The sequence below is a fragment of the Procambarus clarkii genome, chromosome 16, assembly GCF_040958095.1.
Source record: "Procambarus clarkii isolate CNS0578487 chromosome 16, FALCON_Pclarkii_2.0, whole genome shotgun sequence".
NCBI classification, from domain to species: domain Eukaryota; kingdom Metazoa; phylum Arthropoda; class Malacostraca; order Decapoda; family Cambaridae; genus Procambarus; species Procambarus clarkii.
In genome coordinates, this window is record NC_091165.1 from 13,561,242 (window position 1) to 13,582,295 (window position 21,054).

The 21,054-nt window shown below is 46.8% G+C and overlaps 2 protein-coding genes across 2 annotated transcripts in view; one reads left to right on the forward strand and one right to left on the reverse strand.

The window, feature by feature from the left end:
• Nucleotides 1-2,373, reverse strand: part of LOC138365221 (serine/arginine repetitive matrix protein 2-like) — a 14,882-nt gene extending 12,509 nt beyond the window's left edge. Inside the window, exon 1 of the mRNA XM_069325484.1 lies at nt 2,355-2,373. Coding sequence (XP_069181585.1) covers nt 2,355-2,373 — 19 coding nt within the window. The remainder of the gene's footprint in view (nt 1-2,354) is intronic.
• Nucleotides 2,372-19,371, forward strand: LOC138365222 (salivary glue protein Sgs-3-like). Its single transcript, XM_069325486.1, has 3 exons — nt 2,372-2,673; nt 10,362-10,536; nt 18,970-19,371. The coding sequence occupies exons 1-3, from the start codon at nt 2,372-2,374 to the stop codon at nt 19,369-19,371; spliced, it is 879 nt and encodes a 292-aa protein (XP_069181587.1).
• Nucleotides 19,372-21,054: the final 1,683 nt, after the last annotated feature.

The following is a 21,054-nucleotide window of genomic DNA, read 5'->3' on the forward strand; positions in this document are numbered from 1 at the left end:
AAATCCTGTAATAATTTTTTAAAAATAGTAAATGGCACTATTTTTGCAAAGTTATTACAAAATCTGTTACCATAATAATTGTTAGATAAAATACAGTAGAATGTCTACTGGTTTTACCTGGAATAGGGTATGATTTAGTTGATTATGGTTAGATTGTAAGGAATGCTCTTACAGTGATGATAACACTTTTTTAAAGAATATTATGTAATGAGCAGCTCTGAAAATCAGTAGATTAGAGATAATGCTAGATAATACACTTAAATATATATGTAATGTTACCACAATGAGGTAGATAATTGGTATTTATGATTAAGATGCAGTTGTGGCTTTGACACTGATATACTTAATTACTGTGGTTTCTTAACACAAAACAGTATCAGTTTGTTATGAATGCTTACTAGTTAATGGATACGGTGGCTTAAGCCACTGCAAACTATTTGTTTACTTAGATATATAGCTATGATAAATATTGGCTGATAGCTAGGCTAGGCTAGAATATGTAAGAATTATTCCAATGCAAAACCAAGAAGTTTCTTATGTATTTGGCATTGAAATATTCGGTAAACGAATGATCATAAATATCTAGGTACAAAGGACCATTTATTATCTAGGTTCGAAGGACCATTAATGTGGGAAAAACCTGTTGGGATTGATATAAGAGGAGACTACCAGGGACTTGTACTGAACTAAATTAAAAAATTACTGTCTGCAAATTAATTCAATTAAAATCTCTAGCTAGGGTTGTAAATCCTAGATCCTCTTTTCCTAATGACAGATTGTGGGCTGTAAGGGACAGGTGGGGTGAATGACTTAGTTGATAGAAGTTCCAATCCACCTGTAGACAGGGATCTCACATCAGCTTGTATTTTATACAAGGATAAGATTTGATAAATTCAGTTATCTGACTGAACACTGGCTCTGTTTAAATCAGGGATTTAAACATACATAGTCTAACCTAGCACCATAACTTAACAGCCAATATGTACTTATACTATAAACAACAAATTAAATTGTAAAAGTATAATAAATGACCTTAAATGTAGTCTTAATACTATTAACTTAGTACTAGAAATTATATTCAATTAAATGAACTTATATGATAACTTATAAATAACTAAGCAAGCAATTGATAACTTAATTTATATATTCAAATATATATGCAGACATATTCACTTTATACAGTTAGCTTGACTGAATCTCTTCCAAGACTGTGGACACTTGTGAGGTTTTTACTTATTGAGGCTGAATTCTTTTCTGACAGAATGGACACTCATGAGGTTCAGTGCTTGGATAAGATTCACAGCTACACTACAATTTTAATAAACGTACCGATATGTGAGGCTTAGCCTCGCTTTTTAACCAACAGACAGATTTATAGGATATTAAAGCTACACAAGCATACAATTGGCCAATCATATACCAAATAACCTTCAATATACTTCTCTGCCAGTCGGGGTGCCTGTCTGACAAGTTTGCCAGACTGATTAACTCTCTTGTTGAGTTTAGGCACGATATTTTGCTACAGCGTTGCTGTATGATGATCTGGTAGCGTTGCTACGTGATTGTCCCTGCTGTTGCAGAAGAATGAGTTGATAAAGATAAAGAATGAAGGTGGAGGAAACCGTGTCACCGTGATCTCCACTATACACTCTTATTTTATGTAATGTTCCAGGATTTTCCTTGTAGATATTGTCCAGGTACTCCCCCAGTTCTAGAGAGTATTCACTGGCGATAAAAAATATTAGATAAGGAGTCCTTGAGCTGGTAATGTTCGCTAAGGATCAGTCACTTGTTCACTCATTTGTAAACAAACGCGGAGTGCCCTGGGCTGTTGGTGGGCGCTTCACTCCCCCCATCGCCCTGCCATGCTCTCTGAGCACGGTAGCCTTCTATGAATATTGATTGATTATTTTTACAGTCTAGACTTATGATTAAGATAAGATGTGATTATAATATAATTAGATATAAGATTTAAAGATTATAAGTAGTATTTGAAAGTACCACTGAATCTTATTAAGGATTCGATTTTTAATCCTACCGGATGTTGAATCAATGTTCCAATAGTTTTTTAATTAAGAAGTCCTTCTAGAAGCTTCTGGATCCTTGAGAAATCATGTACAAAGTCACGTAGGCATTCAAAAGGGCCCCTGTTGCGTACGTGTTCATGGTGCCATTGTCATCCAGGATCAAGCTATAATGAATCTTTAATGATTCAAATATGATTTGATACGATTTAGATATGATTTTGATATGATTTAGATATGATATAGAAATTATACATTTCTTAGATGATTATTAGATATGGTGGGTAAAAATTTCCCACACGTCCCTTCTCTCCCACGCTCCTCCTTCACCTTTATCACACGCTGGCATGACACCTACTGGTGGCATGACTCCTACTAGTGGCATGACTCCTACTGGTGGCATGACTCCTACTGGTGGCATGACTCCTACTGGTGGCATGACTCCTACTGGTGGCATGACTCCTACTGGTGGCATGACTCCTACTGGTGGCATGACTCCTACTGGTGGCATGACTCCTACTGGTGGCATGACTCCTACTGGTGGCATGACTCCTACTGGTGGCAGTCATGCCACCACACAACACCAACTGGGAGCATTGTTTAAACTTCCGATTATTAAAAATTGTATTGACAAAATATATAATTTTACGTAACGTGAGTAATAAGGTGTTTTCCCAGTGAGGTGCGGCAGGTGGTGACTGCCACACAGGCCACACCACCATACACAACCCGACACGGTGTTATCCCAGTGAGGTGCGGCAGGTGGTGACGGCCACACAGGCCACACCACCATACACAACCCGACACGCCTAAAATTGTAGACTGTATCACATACATATTACATGAAGTTACATGCAACTGTATTATGTATTATACATGTTACAGATTACGAATTTGTAAATACAACAAGTCAGGGATGGATTCATGACATACACAGATTACCTTGAGATGATTTCGGGTCTTAACGTCCCCGCGGCCCGGTCTTCGACCAGCAGAGAGGTGAAGTATTTTCATTAATATTGCTTTTACCACTTAACAAATACTGTGTAAATATTGCGGTGGTGGTGGTAGGAGGTAAACAGACCTGATCAAGGCATCCACGATACTTCTCTCCCTCGCATGCTCCTAGAGCCGGTCAGTTCATCTTGGAGGATTACGGCAATATGATCATTCGAGCCCAAAAGTGTCTCCAGGAGCACGCTGCTGGTGAGGGCGATAATTGAGGCTCCCGGTATTACTGACTTTACTGCCTCTATCACTGATTAATGACACCACGTGAAATGATTTCGCACTTTACAGGATTGGAGGCCAAGTTATAATATCTGGAGTTCTCTGTAGCTATATGCTGCAGTGTCCTAGCCTTCCTCCTAGCCTTGCTCCTTGCCTTGCCCCTAGCCTTGCCCCTAGCCTTGCCCCTAGCCTTGCTCCTAGCCTTCCCCCTAACCGTCCTCCGAGCTTTCCTCAACACATGCTAAATTCACTGCACCTTCTCTAGATGTTACTACTGCTCGGCTTAGACTCGCTGACAAGTATCTCTGGGAATTCTCATTATCTGCTGATGTAGACCTGACCAAATGTAAACTGTGTCAACAAAATTATTCGCACACCCTCCGTCACTATGTGATGGAGTGCGAAAAGATACGTGAATTTAGAGACAATTCTATAACCAATGTTCCAGCGATGTGTAAATATTTAATTCAAAATGATCTGCTACCAGAAATTTTAGCCAAATATCCCCAGTTTGCTTGTAACGGGGGGTGGGGGAAATAGCTCTATCTTGTCCATTATTCCACCCCCCAGTTAACTAACGAGGCCGGGGGAAACAGCTCTCTCTAGTCCGTTATCCCGTCCCCAGTTAGCTAACTATTCTAGAGCACCCTCCAGAGTTCCTAAGGCAACCTCTCTCGTTCAACACCTTGTAACCTAGGTATTTGACTACCTAGGTGCTAAGACTACAAGGAGCCGTAACTGGATCAGCTACCCGAAACTCTAGAGAGAACTCTAGAATACAGAATCATTGCCACAAACGTATAAGAGAAAACGAAAGGAAAGAAATGAATAGTGAAGTAATTAGTGAGGGTTTGGGGTGAGAGGCAGAGAGGTGGGAGGAGCGAGGAGGGTCATTAGTTGAAAGTGAGAGTTTAGAGAGGGGTGGAGGGAGAGACGTAGATAAGTAGTAGTAGAAGAGTAGATAGTAGAAGACGAAATGCTGCCACCATCCATTCATGATCATTACATACAAGACAAGGAATGGAACTTGCCTGTATCACAAAATTCTCCAAAGATGTTATCATGAGTTCATTATTAGTATGTTCCCTCTGTACCATGTACTCATTAAAATCAGGGAACCAGTAATCACCGAGGCTTTCTCACCTCAACTCAAAGCTCTAGGGAACAAAGACGATTTAAATAATAAGTTCATGTATTTCACATACTAAGTATCATAATATAAGCAATCCAATTAAAATGTTAAAGAGAGTCATCATCCAAGAATTCGAGAACCCTACAACTTGACTGCCCCTGATCATCACACAACATATGTAAACACGACCAAGTCACCTTAATGTTCACTCACCGAGGACTGAGTCTAAGTTGAATAGAGAGGGGGGGGGGTCTGTAGTTGACAGAGACTCCCGCCCTTGCCGGCCGACAGCCTCCCTGATAGGGACGTCTCTGCTCTCGTCTGCTGTTCTGTCTGTTAATGCTTTTGCTGGATAGCTCTCCGAGTTTATATTGGGGAACCTAGTAGCTAACTCCGCCCACAAGTAGATAGCCTCCGGCACTACCAAGCCACTCCTCAAACGTCGGCTTGTTTGAAGGCTACCAGACTACAATTAAGAGCTTAGCGGAAGCAAGGTGAAATTCTCATGATCTGACCTCAGGTCACTTGAGGTCATTAACGCTTTGAGGTGTGAGATCTCAGGCAGACAACTGGCGCCTTTCCAAATCCGTCTGTGACTCATATTCTATATATATTTCAAATAAACTAACCCAAACACTTTTACAGTGTTACATCTCCCCTTCTCCCCGAAATAAAGTTTTTGCAACACTGCTAAAGCAAGCTAGCTGTGTGCAACAACTTTATTAACGAAAAAAAAATACATCCTAGCTAAACAAATATACATCATCCTACTCTAAAAAATGAAATATGTAGACAGACGTCCATTGTCTCTGGCTGGGCGACGTCACTGCTTGGTCTTGTAGATAATCCTGTACCACATTTCTTCAACACAACTGCCTCCGTCGCTTCTCCGTCGTTAACGCACAACAACACTTGGTCAACCCGAAAGCCGTTACTACTTGAACTGAGCACAGGACCGTGGAATTCGGTTGTCCCAGCTGATCTGTAATTGGCCCTACGTCAGTCACCATGAGAGACGTATATTGGGGTTCTTCACAGCTATAGGGACTACAAGTTTCGAGACCTTCATATAGTTGCCAACAGTAGAAATCCCATCCTACTCTTCTTCCTCCCTGTTGCTCCAGCACGCCTCCTTCAGAGAGCTACTTCTGACAGCCACATCAAGTCCGCATGACACAGGAAGAATCACTCAACAGAGCAACATGCTTGTAGGAGGGGCGGCCAGTCAAGGCAAACGATCCTGTCTTGCAATTACGCTCCATGCAATAATGCTGACACCAGCAAGGGACACTAGGTATCGTGTCTCAGCTTGGCTTATCTTCTTCTTTCTTCTCTCTTCTTTCTTCTCTCTTCTTTCTTCTCTCTTCTTTCTTCTTTCTTCTCTCTTCCTCCTCCCATGGGTCTTTGACAAGCGACCTGGGGTCCATTGGGGGTCTGTCCGTCCTGGGGTCCATCCTGGGTAGACCGATGTTGGTGGGACAGACTGGAGTCGTTGTTGCTCCTCTTCCATCATTACTGGGTCGTCTGGGGTCGTCTGCAGAACGACCTGGGGTCCACTGGGGGTCCGTCCGTCTTGGGGTCCACTGGGGTCCGTCCGTCTTGGGGTCCACTGGGGTCCGTCCGTCTTGGGGTCCACTGGGTAGACCAATGTTGACCGACCGAGAGGGCTGCATCTTGGGGTCCCCTGGGGTGGTGGTGGTGGTGGTGGCCCTGACATCCAGGTAGGGGCTGGTCGTCGTGGTGGTGAGGAACAGCCGTGAGTGTGGTATAAGGCAGCCGTCTCCCTCTTCTGTATGTGCGTCTCTCCTCTCTTCTGGCTCCCACCTGTGAAATGAACAGAAAGGCGACAATACGTGTTCCCAAGATGTTTGTGTGACCCTGTCGTTTGTATAGGGTTACACAGTCCTATCATACCGCTCTCCTCCTGGCAACAACTACACTTCAATTTTTAATAATTCAATTAACTCTGAATGATATTGACTTGGTGGAACATAAAACAGTAACAGAGTAAAGTTAGAGAAGAGAGAATAAGGTCATCACTACTTTTAACTTGTCACAAAAAAAAATCAACACTAATAGACAAAACACTAGCCTAAACTTAACTGTACCGTTCCTAATCTTAAGTACATAATTAACCGTTACTCCCACCCTTAACCTACAGCCACCTACGTGACCCAGAGTGTTTTCCTAGCTTCTCCGCCGGTAAACAACTCCCAACTGTTGCCACCCCTGTGACCAGACTATCTAACGTCGAGCGTCCCCAACGTGAAGTCTACTGACATACTAAGGCTCCCCCTAGCATGCTGTACAAGACCAGTACACCTCGGGTTATTGCGTTCAAATGGAGTAAAACAGTCGATCGCAATAATCTGAGCAGAACCACTACTAAATTCTACTTAAGAACTACACCTGCCACTCCCCACTGACCTGGAGACCAGCGGTGGCTGGGTGTCCCCCTGGGACATGCGAGGTCACCTGTCACACTCAGCTGACCTCCACTACCCACCAACCGCTAAGTTCCAAAATCACCAAATCTTATCACTAACATAAAACACTACACACGCAAGTTCTGGTGAACATTCCCTGAACTACACAAAACTCACAAAATCACTAAACACAACACCAGAGAATCACCATCTCCTAGCCTGAAAAAAACTCGCTAAATCGCGAAAGTAAAACACCTGTCAAGATCTCCCTGATAGCGCCTGAGCGGCAAAAGACACGTGGGACTGAACAATGTTAAAAGAACACCAACTACCTACAACATTGTTCAACACCGCTGCCACCATTGTAACGGGGGGTGGGGGAAATAGCTCTATCTTGTCCATTATTCCACCCCCCAGTTAACTAACGAGGCCGGGGGAAACAGCTCTCTCTAGTCCGTTATCCCGTCCCCAGTTAGCTAACTATTCTAGAGCACCCTCCAGAGTTCCTAAGGCAACCTCTCTCGTTCAACACCTTGTAACCTAGGTATTTGACTACCTAGGTGCTAAGACTACAAGGAGCCGTAACTGGATCAGCTACCCGAAACTCTAGAGAGAACTCTAGAATACAGAATCATTGCCACAAACGTATAAGAGAAAACGAAAGGAAAGAAATGAATAGTGAAGTAATTAGTGAGGGTTTGGGGTGAGAGGCAGAGAGGTGGGAGGAGCGAGGAGGGTCATTAGTTGAAAGTGAGAGTTTAGAGAGGGGTGGAGGGAGAGACGTAGATAAGTAGTAGTAGAAGAGTAGATAGTAGAAGACGAAATGCTGCCACCATCCATTCATGATCATTACATACAAGACAAGGAATGGAACTTGCCTGTATCACAAAATTCTCCAAAGATGTTATCATGAGTTCATTATTAGTATGTTCCCTCTGTACCATGTACTCATTAAAATCAGGGAACCAGTAATCACCGAGGCTTTCTCACCTCAACTCAAAGCTCTAGGGAACAAAGACGATTTAAATAATAAGTTCATGTATTTCACATACTAAGTATCATAATATAAGCAATCCAATTAAAATGTTAAAGAGAGTCATCATCCAAGAATTCGAGAACCCTACAACTTGACTGCCCCTGATCATCACACAACATATGTAAACACGACCAAGTCACCTTAATGTTCACTCACCGAGGACTGAGTCTAAGTTGAATAGAGAGGGGGGGGGGTCTGTAGTTGACAGAGACTCCCGCCCTTGCCGGCCGACAGCCTCCCTGATAGGGACGTCTCTGCTCTCGTCTGCTGTTCTGTCTGTTAATGCTTTTGCTGGATAGCTCTCCGAGTTTATATTGGGGAACCTAGTAGCTAACTCCGCCCACAAGTAGATAGCCTCCGGCACTACCAAGCCACTCCTCAAACGTCGGCTTGTTTGAAGGCTACCAGACTACAATTAAGAGCTTAGCGGAAGCAAGGTGAAATTCTCATGATCTGACCTCAGGTCACTTGAGGTCATTAACGCTTTGAGGTGTGAGATCTCAGGCAGACAACTGGCGCCTTTCCAAATCCGTCTGTGACTCATATTCTATATATATTTCAAATAAACTAACCCAAACACTTTTACAGTGTTACATGCTAACTGTAGGTAGTAACTAAGTGATATGTTACAATCACTATCACTTGTAACCTATCCACCGCTGCCCACTGGATGGGGGGCGGTGTGCAGGACAAACATATCAATTGTGACACTAGCTCTCCACATATGTCAGTTGCTTAATTTAGAACCTGTACTTGAGGTCGATCTCGAACCCATTGTTGATGTGACGACTTATATTGAATTTTGTAACTAGCTCATCAAGATTGTAACTTGCTTAGCTAAATGAATTGTGGGGTTCAGTCCCTGAGCCCATTATGTGCCTCTGTAACCCTTTCCACTACCGCCCACAAGATGGGTATGGGGTGCATAATAAATGAACTAAACTAAACCTTCTCTACACAACTGTGTTGACTCCTTGTTGTGTTAGGCTCAGCTGAAGGAGAGGACGCTGAGGAAGCTTGCTAGAGGTGGTACCTCGCCATATACTAGGGGGATACCCGGCAGTGCCCGGGTCTGTCTGGCTCCCCCTCTATATCTCCGTCTCCCTCTTACCGCTCTTTTCCTATCCCTCACTCCCCACCTTTTCTCTCACTTCATCCCCCTCCCTCTCGTCTTTCACCCCCCCCCCTTACTCCCCACTTTTCTCTCTCTCGCTCTCTATCTCCCTGTCTCACCTCTCCCTTCCTTCCTCTCTTTCTCCCACTCTCTCATTCCACCTTTCTCTTTCCCTTCAAGCAGAGGATGACCCCTGCTGGACGTCACGGGGGGGGGGGGGGGGGCAGGGTTATAGTTATGCCTGGTCGTTATAGTTGGAGGCCTGGTCGACGACCGGGCCGCGGGGACGCTAAGCCCCGGAAGCACCTCAAGGTAACCTCAAGGTAAGGTATGCCAAAAAATATGCAATAAATGAAAACAAGTTCAATTTCATTCAAACTTTTTTGACGAATTGTATATGAAAAGTGTTTCATCTGGTCCAAGTTTCAGCATCGTATCATAAATAGGAAGGGAGGAAAAAAATATTGAATTATGTGTCAACAATTTTCCAAAATGGTAAAAAATTAACATCAAACACAAGTGTCAACTGAAATTATGTCTATGACTCTCAGCTATCACAAAAGCATATATTAAAAAACAAATAATAATTAGTTTTATAAAAAAATTAAGTTAATTTTTTTTTTCAATTTTATTTTTCTTATTTGTTTATCGGACGATTTGCATGAAACGTATACACCTGACTGCACGTAAGCCTATCTGTAAGGCTGCTAATTTTGGAGGAAATTGGTTGATGTCAACCTCAGATGGCAGCATCTTAGATTTTAATTTTTAATGATTTATTTTTCAAGTAAAACTGAGTCCCAACTCTTTCATTTTTATTCAATTTACATCAAACTTGCACCTTATATGTAAAGTTTATGTCTCTAAAATCTTATGCCAGCGTTTTTTCCTAAGTACATTTATTGATTTTATAATAGCAATAAACATGATATATTTGCATAATTTTTTGGGGGAACTTTGACTATTTGTATTAGTAAAAGTAAACATGTTTTGGAAAATCCGCGGCATTGGATCCTTTATTATATGCTAATGTGACAGAAAAGTGTCATAGAATGATTATATTTGAAACTTGTGGTTGTAGGAGCGGGTCGGCCGAGCGGACAGCACACTGGACTTGTGATCCTGTGGTCCTGGGTTCGATCCCGGGCGCCGGCGAGAAACAATGGGCAGAGTATCTTTCACCCTATGCCCCTGTTACCTAGCAGTAAAATAGGTACCTGGGTGTTAGTCAGCTGTCACGGGCTGCTTCCTGAGGGTGGAGGCCTGGTCGAGGACCGGGCCGCGGGAACACTAAAGCCCCGAAATCATCTCAAGATAAGGTAGGAACTTACTGAAAATGTGTAATATTCATAGAAAAAACAAAAACAAAAAACAAAATATAATCTCAATTTCTATTTAGGCAGCAACTAGTAAAGACTACACCAACTACTAGTCAACAACTAGTAAAGACTACACCAACTACTAGTCAACTACTAGTAAAGACTACACCAACTACTAGTCAACAACCAGTAAAGACTACACCAACTACTAGTCAACAACCAGTAAAGACTACACCAACTACTAGTCAACAACCAGTAAAGACTACACCAACTAGTCAAAAAAGATTTGTTGACATTGAATAAAATTTTAACAACTAAGTCATGGCCTCTTAAACACAAGACAAAGTTATAGAAGATTCAGCGGTATGCCACCAGGCTCGTCCCGGAACTGAGAGGTGCGAGCTACGAGGAAAGGCTAAGGGAGCTGGTACGTCCCTGGAAGACAGAAGAGTAAGGGGAGACATGATAACCATCTACAAAATTCTCAGGGGAATTGACAGGGTGGACAAAGACAAACTCTTCAGCACGGGTGGGACACGAACAAGAGGACACAGGAGGAAGCTGAGTACCCAAATGAGCCACAGGGACGTTAGAAAGAACTTTTTCAGTGTCAGTGCACTAGGAAGTGATGTGGTGGAGGCTGACTCCCTACACAGCAGTTTCAAGTATGATAGAGCCCAGTAGGCTCAGGAACCTGTACATCAGTTGATTGACAGTTGAGAGGCGGGATCAAAGAGCCAGAGCGCAACCCCCGCAAGCACAACTAGGTGAGTACACACACACACACACACACACACACGCGCGTGTCTCACACTCACACTCCCGGCTCACAGCAACTCAAGAATATAGAAAAATAGATTAGGCAGCAATCCACATTTTACCGGCAGAAAAAGCACTTCTGTGAACCCCGATCATAAGACCCACGACGACTGGAATAAACTTTCAATTCCAAAAATAAAGCGAAGTTTTTAAATTGTCAAAAGCTGTAATCTGTTTGGATAGGGAGGCGGGGGCGGCGGAGTGGCGGGGGCGGCGGAGTGACGGGGGTGGGGGAGTGGCGGGGGCGGCGGAGTGACGGGGGTGGGGGAGTGGCGGGGGGGGGGGGGGGGTCGGTTTGGCGCGGGCGGCGGAGTGGCGGGGGTGGCGGAGTGGCGGGGGTGGCGGAGTGACGGGGGCGGCGGAGTGACGGGGGTGGCGGAGTGACGGGGGCGGCGGAGTGACGGGGGTGGCGGAGTGACGGGGGCGGCGGAGTGACGGGGGTGGGGGAGTGGCGGGGGTGGCGGAGTGACGGGGTGGCGGAGTGACGGGGGCGGCGGAGTGACGGGGGTGGCGGAGTGACGGGGGCGGCGGAGTGACGGGGGCGGCGGCAGGAGTTACTACCACACTCGCGCCACCGCCAGCTGACGGCTGCCTCCACACCACCATCACCGCAGGAGGAAGAGGAAGAGTTGGTGGTGGAGGAGGTGTTGGGCAATATTTTCATGCAATACCTTTGGGACCTTGGTCTCCATGCTGCTTCTAAGGTAAAGAGTTCCTTTAATTTGTTCTCACATACTTCATTATTATGTTATGGTGAGAGGTTCCCCTTGTGTGGTCAGTCTGGGTACATGGTCTCCCAGTCTCGTGTTCCTCCTTACATGACTATACAACACCTTCTCTTCTTCCTTACCTTTTGCACCAATATTATTTTCAAATTGCGTCTCAGCTTCTCTAACTCGAATGAATTGATTTCAGGTTTTGTTTGGTGTCTCTCTATTGTCCTGTTCCTAGTTCTCTCTACTTTTCCCAGGGTTCCTCGCCCAAACAAAATTTTTACTTTACTTTTTTCATCCACTTCCTTCTTGAGTGGTATGAAGTGTTGTGTTGCACCAGCACAGTTCCCACCACTGAACACCATCATCACACTTGGTGTCCTCCCTTCCACTTACCTTCCCCATTGAATTTCCTGCTGAAATAAGTCTCTCTTTCTGCTGTAGTCTGTAATCTCTCTTCACCTTGAAAGGGGTTCTTTATGTAAACAATTCCTTCAGCTCCAGTATGTGCTCGAGCACGGCACTGGGCGCTACAGCTCTTGGAGGCATCTCGTACACTATTCTCTCAACATCTGTCAACATCTGCTTCACTCTGGGGAAACACCTGGTCAAGTGTTGCTGGCGTGTCTCCTCCTCATACTCTTGATACTTCTGTGACATGTTGCTTTAGGAAGTGTTTGTCTGTCATGTCTACCAACTGTGCTCTCCATGTCTCCTCATCCCTGCGGGGTCCTTGTTAACCCATTGTATTTCCCCGTGGATCAAGTCCCTCAGTGTTTGCACTTCCCCTCGTGTTGTCCTGGCCACGGTGGCTGCTTTTTTCATTATGATGATGGAGGAGGATATCTTGAGGCTATCTTGAGATGATTTCGGGGCTTAGCGTCCCTGCGGCCCGGTCCTCGACCCGGTCTGTTAGTGTGATGACTGATTCCACGTCCACCCACCTGGAGGGTGTGGTGACACTCCCCTCCACGCCCACCCAGCTCCACCGTCGTGGTGGGTGACACTATAGGTGGGGGCGGGAGACAACCCCCGCCCATAATAGGTGGTCGTTGCCAAGTACGCCCATGTACTCGCCCCTCACGTGTACGGCCCAGGCTACGCCCACCCACACACCTGACTCCTGGCCACGCCCACCCATACACCTGACTCCTGGCCACGCCCACCCACACACATGACTCCTGGCCACACCCACCCACACACCTGACTCCTGGCCACACCCACCCACACACCTTACTCCTGACCACGCCCACCCACACACCTGACTCCTGGCCAGGCTTATACACTCAGGTGACCTGGACCTAGATTCACGAAGCTCCATGTATTTCCTAGTAAGTAGGTTTGCTACGAAGGTTCCTAAGTATGCCTTAAGAAGATGCTTAGGTGCGATTCAGGTAGGTAAACTTACGAAGATATTTGGGTCTTGGGTCTGGTTCACCTGCGTGCCGACAGAGGTCCCTACTGTGTTTCGTTTGGCCAATCAGACAGCAGGCAACATTCTTCATCTTGAAGATTTGCCAATCACGACGCTGTCTTATCGGAACTCATCTGCGCTCTATTTACGTCGAATTTTCTTATAAAATTAGTATATTTCGAAGTAAAACAATGTTTTTTCAACTTCTACAGCCAGCACCGACATTGTAGTAAACAAATATGTTACATTTGTTGTTTACCTACATAATTCTAAGAGATACTGTGTAGCTGTCCTTGTTGCTCGGAAGATGCGCTGACAATTATTGTATATATTTACTGAATTTACCCAATGGCCACTAACTATCTAGTGACCTCGACGAGGACAGGAAGCCGGCGGCTTGTTAAAGGGCCCGCCAATTGTCTTAATGATATTTTTTGGCTGGAATTTGGCATTTACGGCTTCAGCGGGTAGGCGGTTCCATGGGTTTATAACCCTCTTGGTGGAAAAAACATCTGTTTTCAGTCCTACTTGAGAGAACATACTCTCCAACACTATATCTGTGATTGCCCTGTTATCAGTGACTTCATACCAAATGGTATGAGGTATTTTGAGCTCTGTAATTACTTCATACACTCAGGAATATTGGAAGATATTCTTGTGCTGCACCCAGATTTTGCCAGTGGAGGCTAATAGATCAGCCTTAAGTATTTTGTTCTCTCCTAATTCCATGTATGACTGGCCATCCTGTGAGGTGAGGATGTTGGATGAGCTTGTAGCTGGTTTTTGATCTACACTGTGTGGTCCTTCATACAGAATAGGGAAGCAGCACATTGCTGTGTTTACTAGTTGTGTTTTTGCGGGGGTTGAGCTTTGCTCTTTCGGCCCGCCTCTCAACTGTCAATCAACTGTTTACTAACTACTTTTTTTTTTTTACCACACACACACCCCAGGAAGCAGCCCGTGACAGCTGACTAACTCCCAGGTACCTATTTACTGCTAGGTAACAGGGGCACTTAGGGTGAAAGAAACTTTGCCCATTTGTTTCTGCCTCGTGCGGGAATCGAACCCGCGCCACAGAATTACGAGTCCTGCGCGCTATCCACCAGGCTACGAGGCCCCTGTGGGGCCTCGTAGCTGTGTATACTGTGTATACCTAAACATGTTTAAAAATACATTGTTTGAGAGGAGTCTTGTAGAAACTGGTAAGAGTAATGATATTATATAGTGTTACCATAATTTAGTGCTTACCTCTTGTGAAAATCGCGAAGAGTTGTTTAGTCAGAGTCGATTTATTTTTCGTATTGAGGCAGGTATTTTCTCCCTTGATTCCATGTATGCCTAACCATCCTGTGAATATTAGATAAACTTATATAGTTTTTTATCTACACTGTGTAATATTCCATATAGAACAGGGTAGCAGCACATTGCTGTGTATACTTAAGCTTCGTAATAAAAAAAAGTAATAAAGATTTTAAATTATAGTTTGTATAGTATATTATCCTTACAAGTATTATCCTTATTAAATCATGTTAACCATGGATCATTAAGATCTCATGTTGATATGTAATAGTCATATTTCGTTTGAATCATTCATTAAATTGCTTGGTGCATGGCTATGTTCCACACCCTGGTGGCTTGGTGCATGGCTATGTTCCACACCCTGGTGGCTTGGTGCTTGGCTATGTTCCACACCCTGGTGGCTTGGTGCTTGGCTGTTCCACACCCTGGTGGCTTGGTGCTTGGCTATGTTCCACACCCTGGTGGCTTGGCTATGTTCCACACCCTGGTGGCTTGGTGCATGGCTATGTTCCACACCCTGGTGGCTTGGTGGTTGGCTATGTTCCACACCCTGGTGGCTTGGTGGTTGGCTATGTTCCACACCCTGGTGGCTTGGTGCTTGGCTATGTTCCACACCCTGGTGGCTTGGTGCTTGGCTATGTTCCACACCCTGGTGGCTTGGTGCTTGGCTATGTTCCACACCCTGGTGGCTTGGTGCTTGGCTATGTTCCACACCCTGGTGGCTTGGTGCTTGGCTATGTTCCACACCCTGGTGGCTTGGTGCTTGACAGTGTTCCACACCCTGGTGGCTTGGTGCTTGACAGTGTTCCACACCCTGGTGGCTTGGTGCTTGGCTATGTTCCACACCCTGGTGGCTTGGTGCTTGACAGTGTTCCACACCCTGGTGGCTTGGTGCTTGGCTATGTTCCACACCCTGGTGGCTTGGTGCTTGACAGTGTTCCACACCCTGGTGGCTTGGTGCTTGACAGTGTTCCACACCCTGGTGGCTTGGTGCTTGACAGTGTTCCACACCCTGGTGGCTTGGTGCTTGACAGTGTTCCACACCCTGGTGGCTTGGTGCTTGGCTATGTTCCACACCCTGGTGGCTTGGTGCTTGACAGTGTTCCACACCCTGGTGGCTTGGTGCTTGGCTATGTTCCACACCCTGGTGGCTTGGTGCTTGACAGTGTTCCACACCCTGGTGGCTTGGTGCTTGACAGTGTTCCACACCCTGGTGGCTTGGTGCTTGGCTATGTTCCACACCCTGGTGGCTTGGTGCTTGGCTATGTTCCACACCCTGGTGGCTTGGTGCTTGGCTATGTTCCACACCCTGGTGGCTTGGTGCTTGACAGTGTTCCACACCCTGGTGGCTTGGTGCTTGACAGTGTTCCACACCCTGGTGGCTTGGTGCTTGACAGTGTTCCATACCCTGGTGGCTTGGTGCTTGACAGTGTTCCACACCCTGGTGGCTTGGTGCTTGACAGTGTTCCACACCCTGGTGGCTTGGTGCTTGGCTATGTTCCACACCCTGGTGGCTTGGTGCTTGACAGTGTTCCACACCCTGGTGGCTTGGTGCTTGACAGTGTTCCACACCCTGGTGGCTTGGTGCTTGACAGTGTTCCACACCCAGGTGGCCTGGTGCTTGACAGTGTTCCACACCCAGGTGGCTTGGTGCTTGACAGTGTTCCACACCCTGGTGGCTTGGTGCTTGGCTATGTTCCACACCCTGGTGGCCTGGTGCTTGACAGTGTTCCACACCCTGGTGGCTTGGTGCTTGACAGTGTTCCACACCCTGGTGGCTTGGTGCTTGACAGTGTTCCACACCCTGGTGGCTTGGTGCTTGACAGTGTTCCACACCCTGGTGGCCTGGTGCTTGACAGTGTTCCACACCCTGGTGGCCTGGTGCTTGACAGTGTTCCACACCCTGGTGGCCTGGTGCTTGACAGTGTTCCACACCCTGGTGGCTTGGTGCTTGACAGTGTTCCACACCCTGGTGGCTTGGTGCTTGACAGTGTTCCACACCCTGGTGGCCTGGTGCTTGACAGTGTTCCACACCCTGGTGGCTTGGTGCTTGACAGTGTTCCACACCCTGGTGGCTTGGTGCTTGACAGTGTTCCACACCCTGGTGGCCTGGTGCTTGACAGTGTTCCACACCCTGGTGGCTTGGTGCTTGACAGTGTTCCACACCCTGGTGGCCTGGTGCTTGACAGTGTTCCACACCCTGGTGGCCTGGTGCTGTAGTCTGAGGCTTAGTGGTCGAGTGTTCACCAGTTCACGACGAAGGCTGACGAAAAATTATTATTGGGTTGAGTCTCCTGCTGACTACTTATTATATTGTTCCTCTGAGGAATAAAGAGCAGGAAGAGATAAAGGCGAAACAAGTTGTAATAACGTTGAATTTTGTTATGAAAACAGGCAGAGAGTCCGCCTTGCTGACACCATGTTTATTGGGTATAGCTAGCTTGCTATCTTGCTATCGGGAGGGAGGGAGTGAGGCAGGGAGGGAGGGAGGGAGGGGGAAGGACAGGGATGATAGGGCAGTAATGAAGGACTGGACGTTGCATCTGCTGTTGCCAGCTGACACGTGTAGATCAGCTGTGGGCACCAGCTGACACGTGTAGATCAGCTGTGGGCACCAGCTGACACGTGTGGATTACCAGGTGTGGGTGGAGTCAGCAGGGCGGTGGTGGGGCCGGCGCGTCAACACCTCAGCATCACCAACCATCACACACACTCACGCTAATAATTATTGACCAATTTGGCAGAATTTTTGTTCTACGTCGTTATTCATGACCTGAGACCGTGACCTGAGACCGTGACCTGAGACCGTGACCTGAGACCGTGACCTGAGACCATGACCTGAGACCGTGACCTGAGACCGTGACCTGCAGTGAGTGACGCTGCCCAACACTCGCTCCTCGGGGCAAAATACAAAAATGTATTACCTAGTTGTAGTTGCGGGGGATGAGCTCCGGCTCCTAGGCCCCGCCTCTCAACTTTTAATCGACTGGTTTATAGGTTCCTAAGCCTATTGGGCTCAGTCATATGTACATTTGCAGTTGTGTGTGAAGTCTTCGTTCATTGTTTCACTTCGTGTTTTTTTCCCAGTTGTCCAGTACTCTGTCATTAAAAACATTCTTCCCAATGTCTCTGTGGCTCATTTGGGCGCTTAGTCCTATCTGCGTCCCCTTGTTATGTTTACCCTACTAAATAATCAGTCCTGTCTATTCCCCTGAGTATTTTGAATGTGGTAATCATGTCTCTCCAGTCTTCTCTCTCTTCCAGTGACGTTAGGTTTAGCACTTGTAGCCTTTCCACGTAGCTCATACCTGTCAGGTCTGGAACTAATCTGGTGGCCTACCTCTGAGATAAGGAGATAACGACACCTGACTGGTGCCGCACATTCCAGAAGTGGTCTGACATAAACAATGTACAAGATGCTGAACGGTTCTTTGGATTCCTAAAGGCAGTTGTCATATTAGCCAACCTTCCGTATGCTGCTGATGATACTCATTTGATGTGGGCTTCAGGTGACAGGTTGGGGAATACCCACTCCCAAGCCCTTCTCTCTCAGAGTCCAATAGGGTTTCCTCTACCGTGTGAGGCCCAGTCTCCGTTCCTGCACCAGCTCCACTACTCTGAATGTTGCAAACCTCTGAACTTTTCAATTTTAGTTTTGCTCTTTACAAAGTTTAAATTCCAAGCTATGTTGACTCTATTGATGAAAGATGGTTGCATGGGTGTGGGGTGGTCACTGTATGTGCTGAGGGTGGGCTCCTTAGCGCCTACAACATCCCAAACAACCACCACCACACACCACCCCACACAAACCCCCACCACCCCACACAAACCACCACCACCCCACACAAACCACCACCACCCCACACAAACCACCACCACCCCACACAAACCACCACCACCCCACACAAACCACCACCACCCCACACAAACCACCACCACCACACACAAACCCCCACCACCCCACACAAACCACCACCACCACACACTAACCCCCACCACCCCACACAAACCACCACCACCCCACACAAACCACCACCACCCCACACAAACCACCACCACCACACACAAACCACCACCACCCCACACAAACCCCCACCACCCCACACAAACCACCACCACCCCACACAAACCACCACCACCCCACACAAACCACCACCACCCCACACTAACCCCCACCACCCCACACAAACCCCCACCACCCCACACAAACCCCCACCACCCCACACATACCCCCACCACCCCACACATGTCTCCTTTCACCTGATGCCTCTGTTCACCTGGCAGTAAATAGGTACTCGGGAGTCAGGCAACGGTTGTAAAGTTGACTCCTGGAGAGTCAGTCCGATCTGGGGGAGGGGGGGGGAGGAGGGGGTTAACTTGCTTGTATTAACAGCAAGTTAATACAAGCCTCAATACACTGCTTGTTGTATCTTGGTCACGCAGCCCACCTCAACACAGCAGGCTGGGGGCCTCTTGGTCACGCAGCCCACCTCAACACAGCAGGCTGGGGGCCTCCTGGTCACGCAGCCCACCTCAACACAGCAGGCTGGGGTCCTCTTGGTCACGCAGCCCACCTCAACACAGCAGGCTGGGGGCCTCTTGGTCACGCAGCCCACCTCAACACAGCAGGCTGGGGTCCTCTTGGTCACGCAGCCCACCTCAACACAGCAGGCTGGGGTCCTCTTGGTCACGCAGCCCACCTCAACACAGCAGGCTGGGGTCCTCTTGGTCACGCAGCCCACCTCAACACAGCAGGCTGGGGGCCTCCTGGTCACGCAGCCCACCTCAACACAGCAGGCTGGGGGCCTCGAACAGTTACTGCTACACACGGGTGTACTCACCTAGTTGTGCTTGCGGGGTTGAGCTCTGGCTCTTTGGTCCCGCCTCTTAACTGTCAATCAACTAATGTACAGGTTCCTGAGCCTACTCGGCTCTTATCATATCTACATTTGAAGCTGTGTAAAAAAGTGAGCGTGTGTGTGTGTGTGTGTGTGTGTGTGTGTGTGTGTGTGTGTGTGTGTGTGTGTGTGTGTGTGTGTGTGTGTATGTGTGTGTATGTGTGTGTGTGTGTGTGTGTGTGTATGTGTGTGTATGTGTGTGTGTGTGTGTGTGTGTGTGTGTGTGTGTGTGTGTGTGTGTGTATGTGTGTGTATGTGTGTGTGTGTGTGTGTGTGTGTATGTGTGTGTATGTGTGTGTGTGTGTGTGTGTGTGTGTGTGTGTGTGTATGTGTGTGTATGTGTGTGTATGTGTGTGTGTGTGTGTGTGTGTGTATGTGTGTGTATGTGTGTGTGTGTGTGTGTGTGTGTGTGTGTGTGTGTGTGTGTGTGTGTATGTGTGTGTATGTGTGTGTGTGTGTGTGTGTGTGTATGTGTGTGTGTGTGTGTGTGTGTGTGTGTGTGTGTGTGTGTGTGTGTGTGTATGTGTGTGTATGTGTGTGTGTGTGTGTGTGTGTGTATGTGTGTGTATGTGTGTGTGTGTGTGTGTGTGTGTGTGTGTGTGTGTGTGTGTGTGTGTGTGTGTGTATGTGTGTATGTGTGTGTGAAGGATTGTATGGAGGTGGCCCAACTGACCCTCCCCAGCATGCTAACCCCACAACACTTGACAAACTCCTGCCCACCTGTTTACTGCCAGGTGAACGGAGGCATCAGGTGATAAGGAAACGTACCCAGCTATCCGTCCCTCACGGGATTCAGAACCGCGATTCTCGAACTGCGTGTCGAATACGAATGAAACTCCACCACCAACACCCTGGGTGTAATGATCTCTACATATAAGATTACACAGTAACCGCCAAGTGCTCCAAGGAGCAGGGAACAGCAACAGGAGCCTGGCCATAAACTTCATCAAGACACAGCTCTCGGACAACCGTGTCTGAACGTCCGCAATACGACCATTTGAGGGTTCTTGGTGTAGCATCAGCCCGCCTTAGTAATACCAATGGTAAGGTGTTCAACACATTTATCTCACTAATGAGGCGCCCTTGACTTACGAGCCCCGAGCCTCCCTCACCAAGCCTCCCTGTTTACATTAATTCTCAGAGGCGTAGGGAGAGTGTAGGTAGTGGTTGTGGTGAGTATATGGATGACTAACACGGTAGTCAATATATGGATGACTAACACGGTAGTCAATATATGGATGACTAACACGGTAGTCAATATATGGATGACTAACACGGTAGTCAATATATGGATGACTAACACTGTAGTCAATATATGGATGACTAACACGGTAGTCAATATATGGATGACTAACACGGTAGTCAACATATGGATGACTAACACGGTAGCCAATATATGGATGACTAACACGGTAGTCAGTATATGGATGACTAACACGGTAGTCAATATATGGATGACTAACACTGTAGTCAATATATGGATGACTAACACGGTAGTCAACATATGGATGACTAACACGGTAGTCAGTATATGGATGACTAACACGGTAGTCAATATATGGATGACTAACACGGTAGCCAATATATGGATGACTAACACGGTAGTCAGTATATGGATGACTAACACGGT

Excerpts from the sequence above, each read along its gene's own strand:
- LOC138365222 (XM_069325486.1), top strand. The coding sequence starts at position 2,372 with ATGACACCTACTGGTGGCATGACTCCTACTAGTGGCATGACTCCTACT. Across the intron at positions 2,674-10,361 it reads GACAAAATATATAATTTTAC|GCAGCAACTAGTAAAGACTA; the intron begins GTAACGTGAGTA and ends ATTTCTATTTAG. Across the intron at positions 10,537-18,969 it reads CAACTACTAGTCAACAACCA|CCCACCTCAACACAGCAGGC; the intron begins GTAAAGACTACA and ends TTGGTCACGCAG.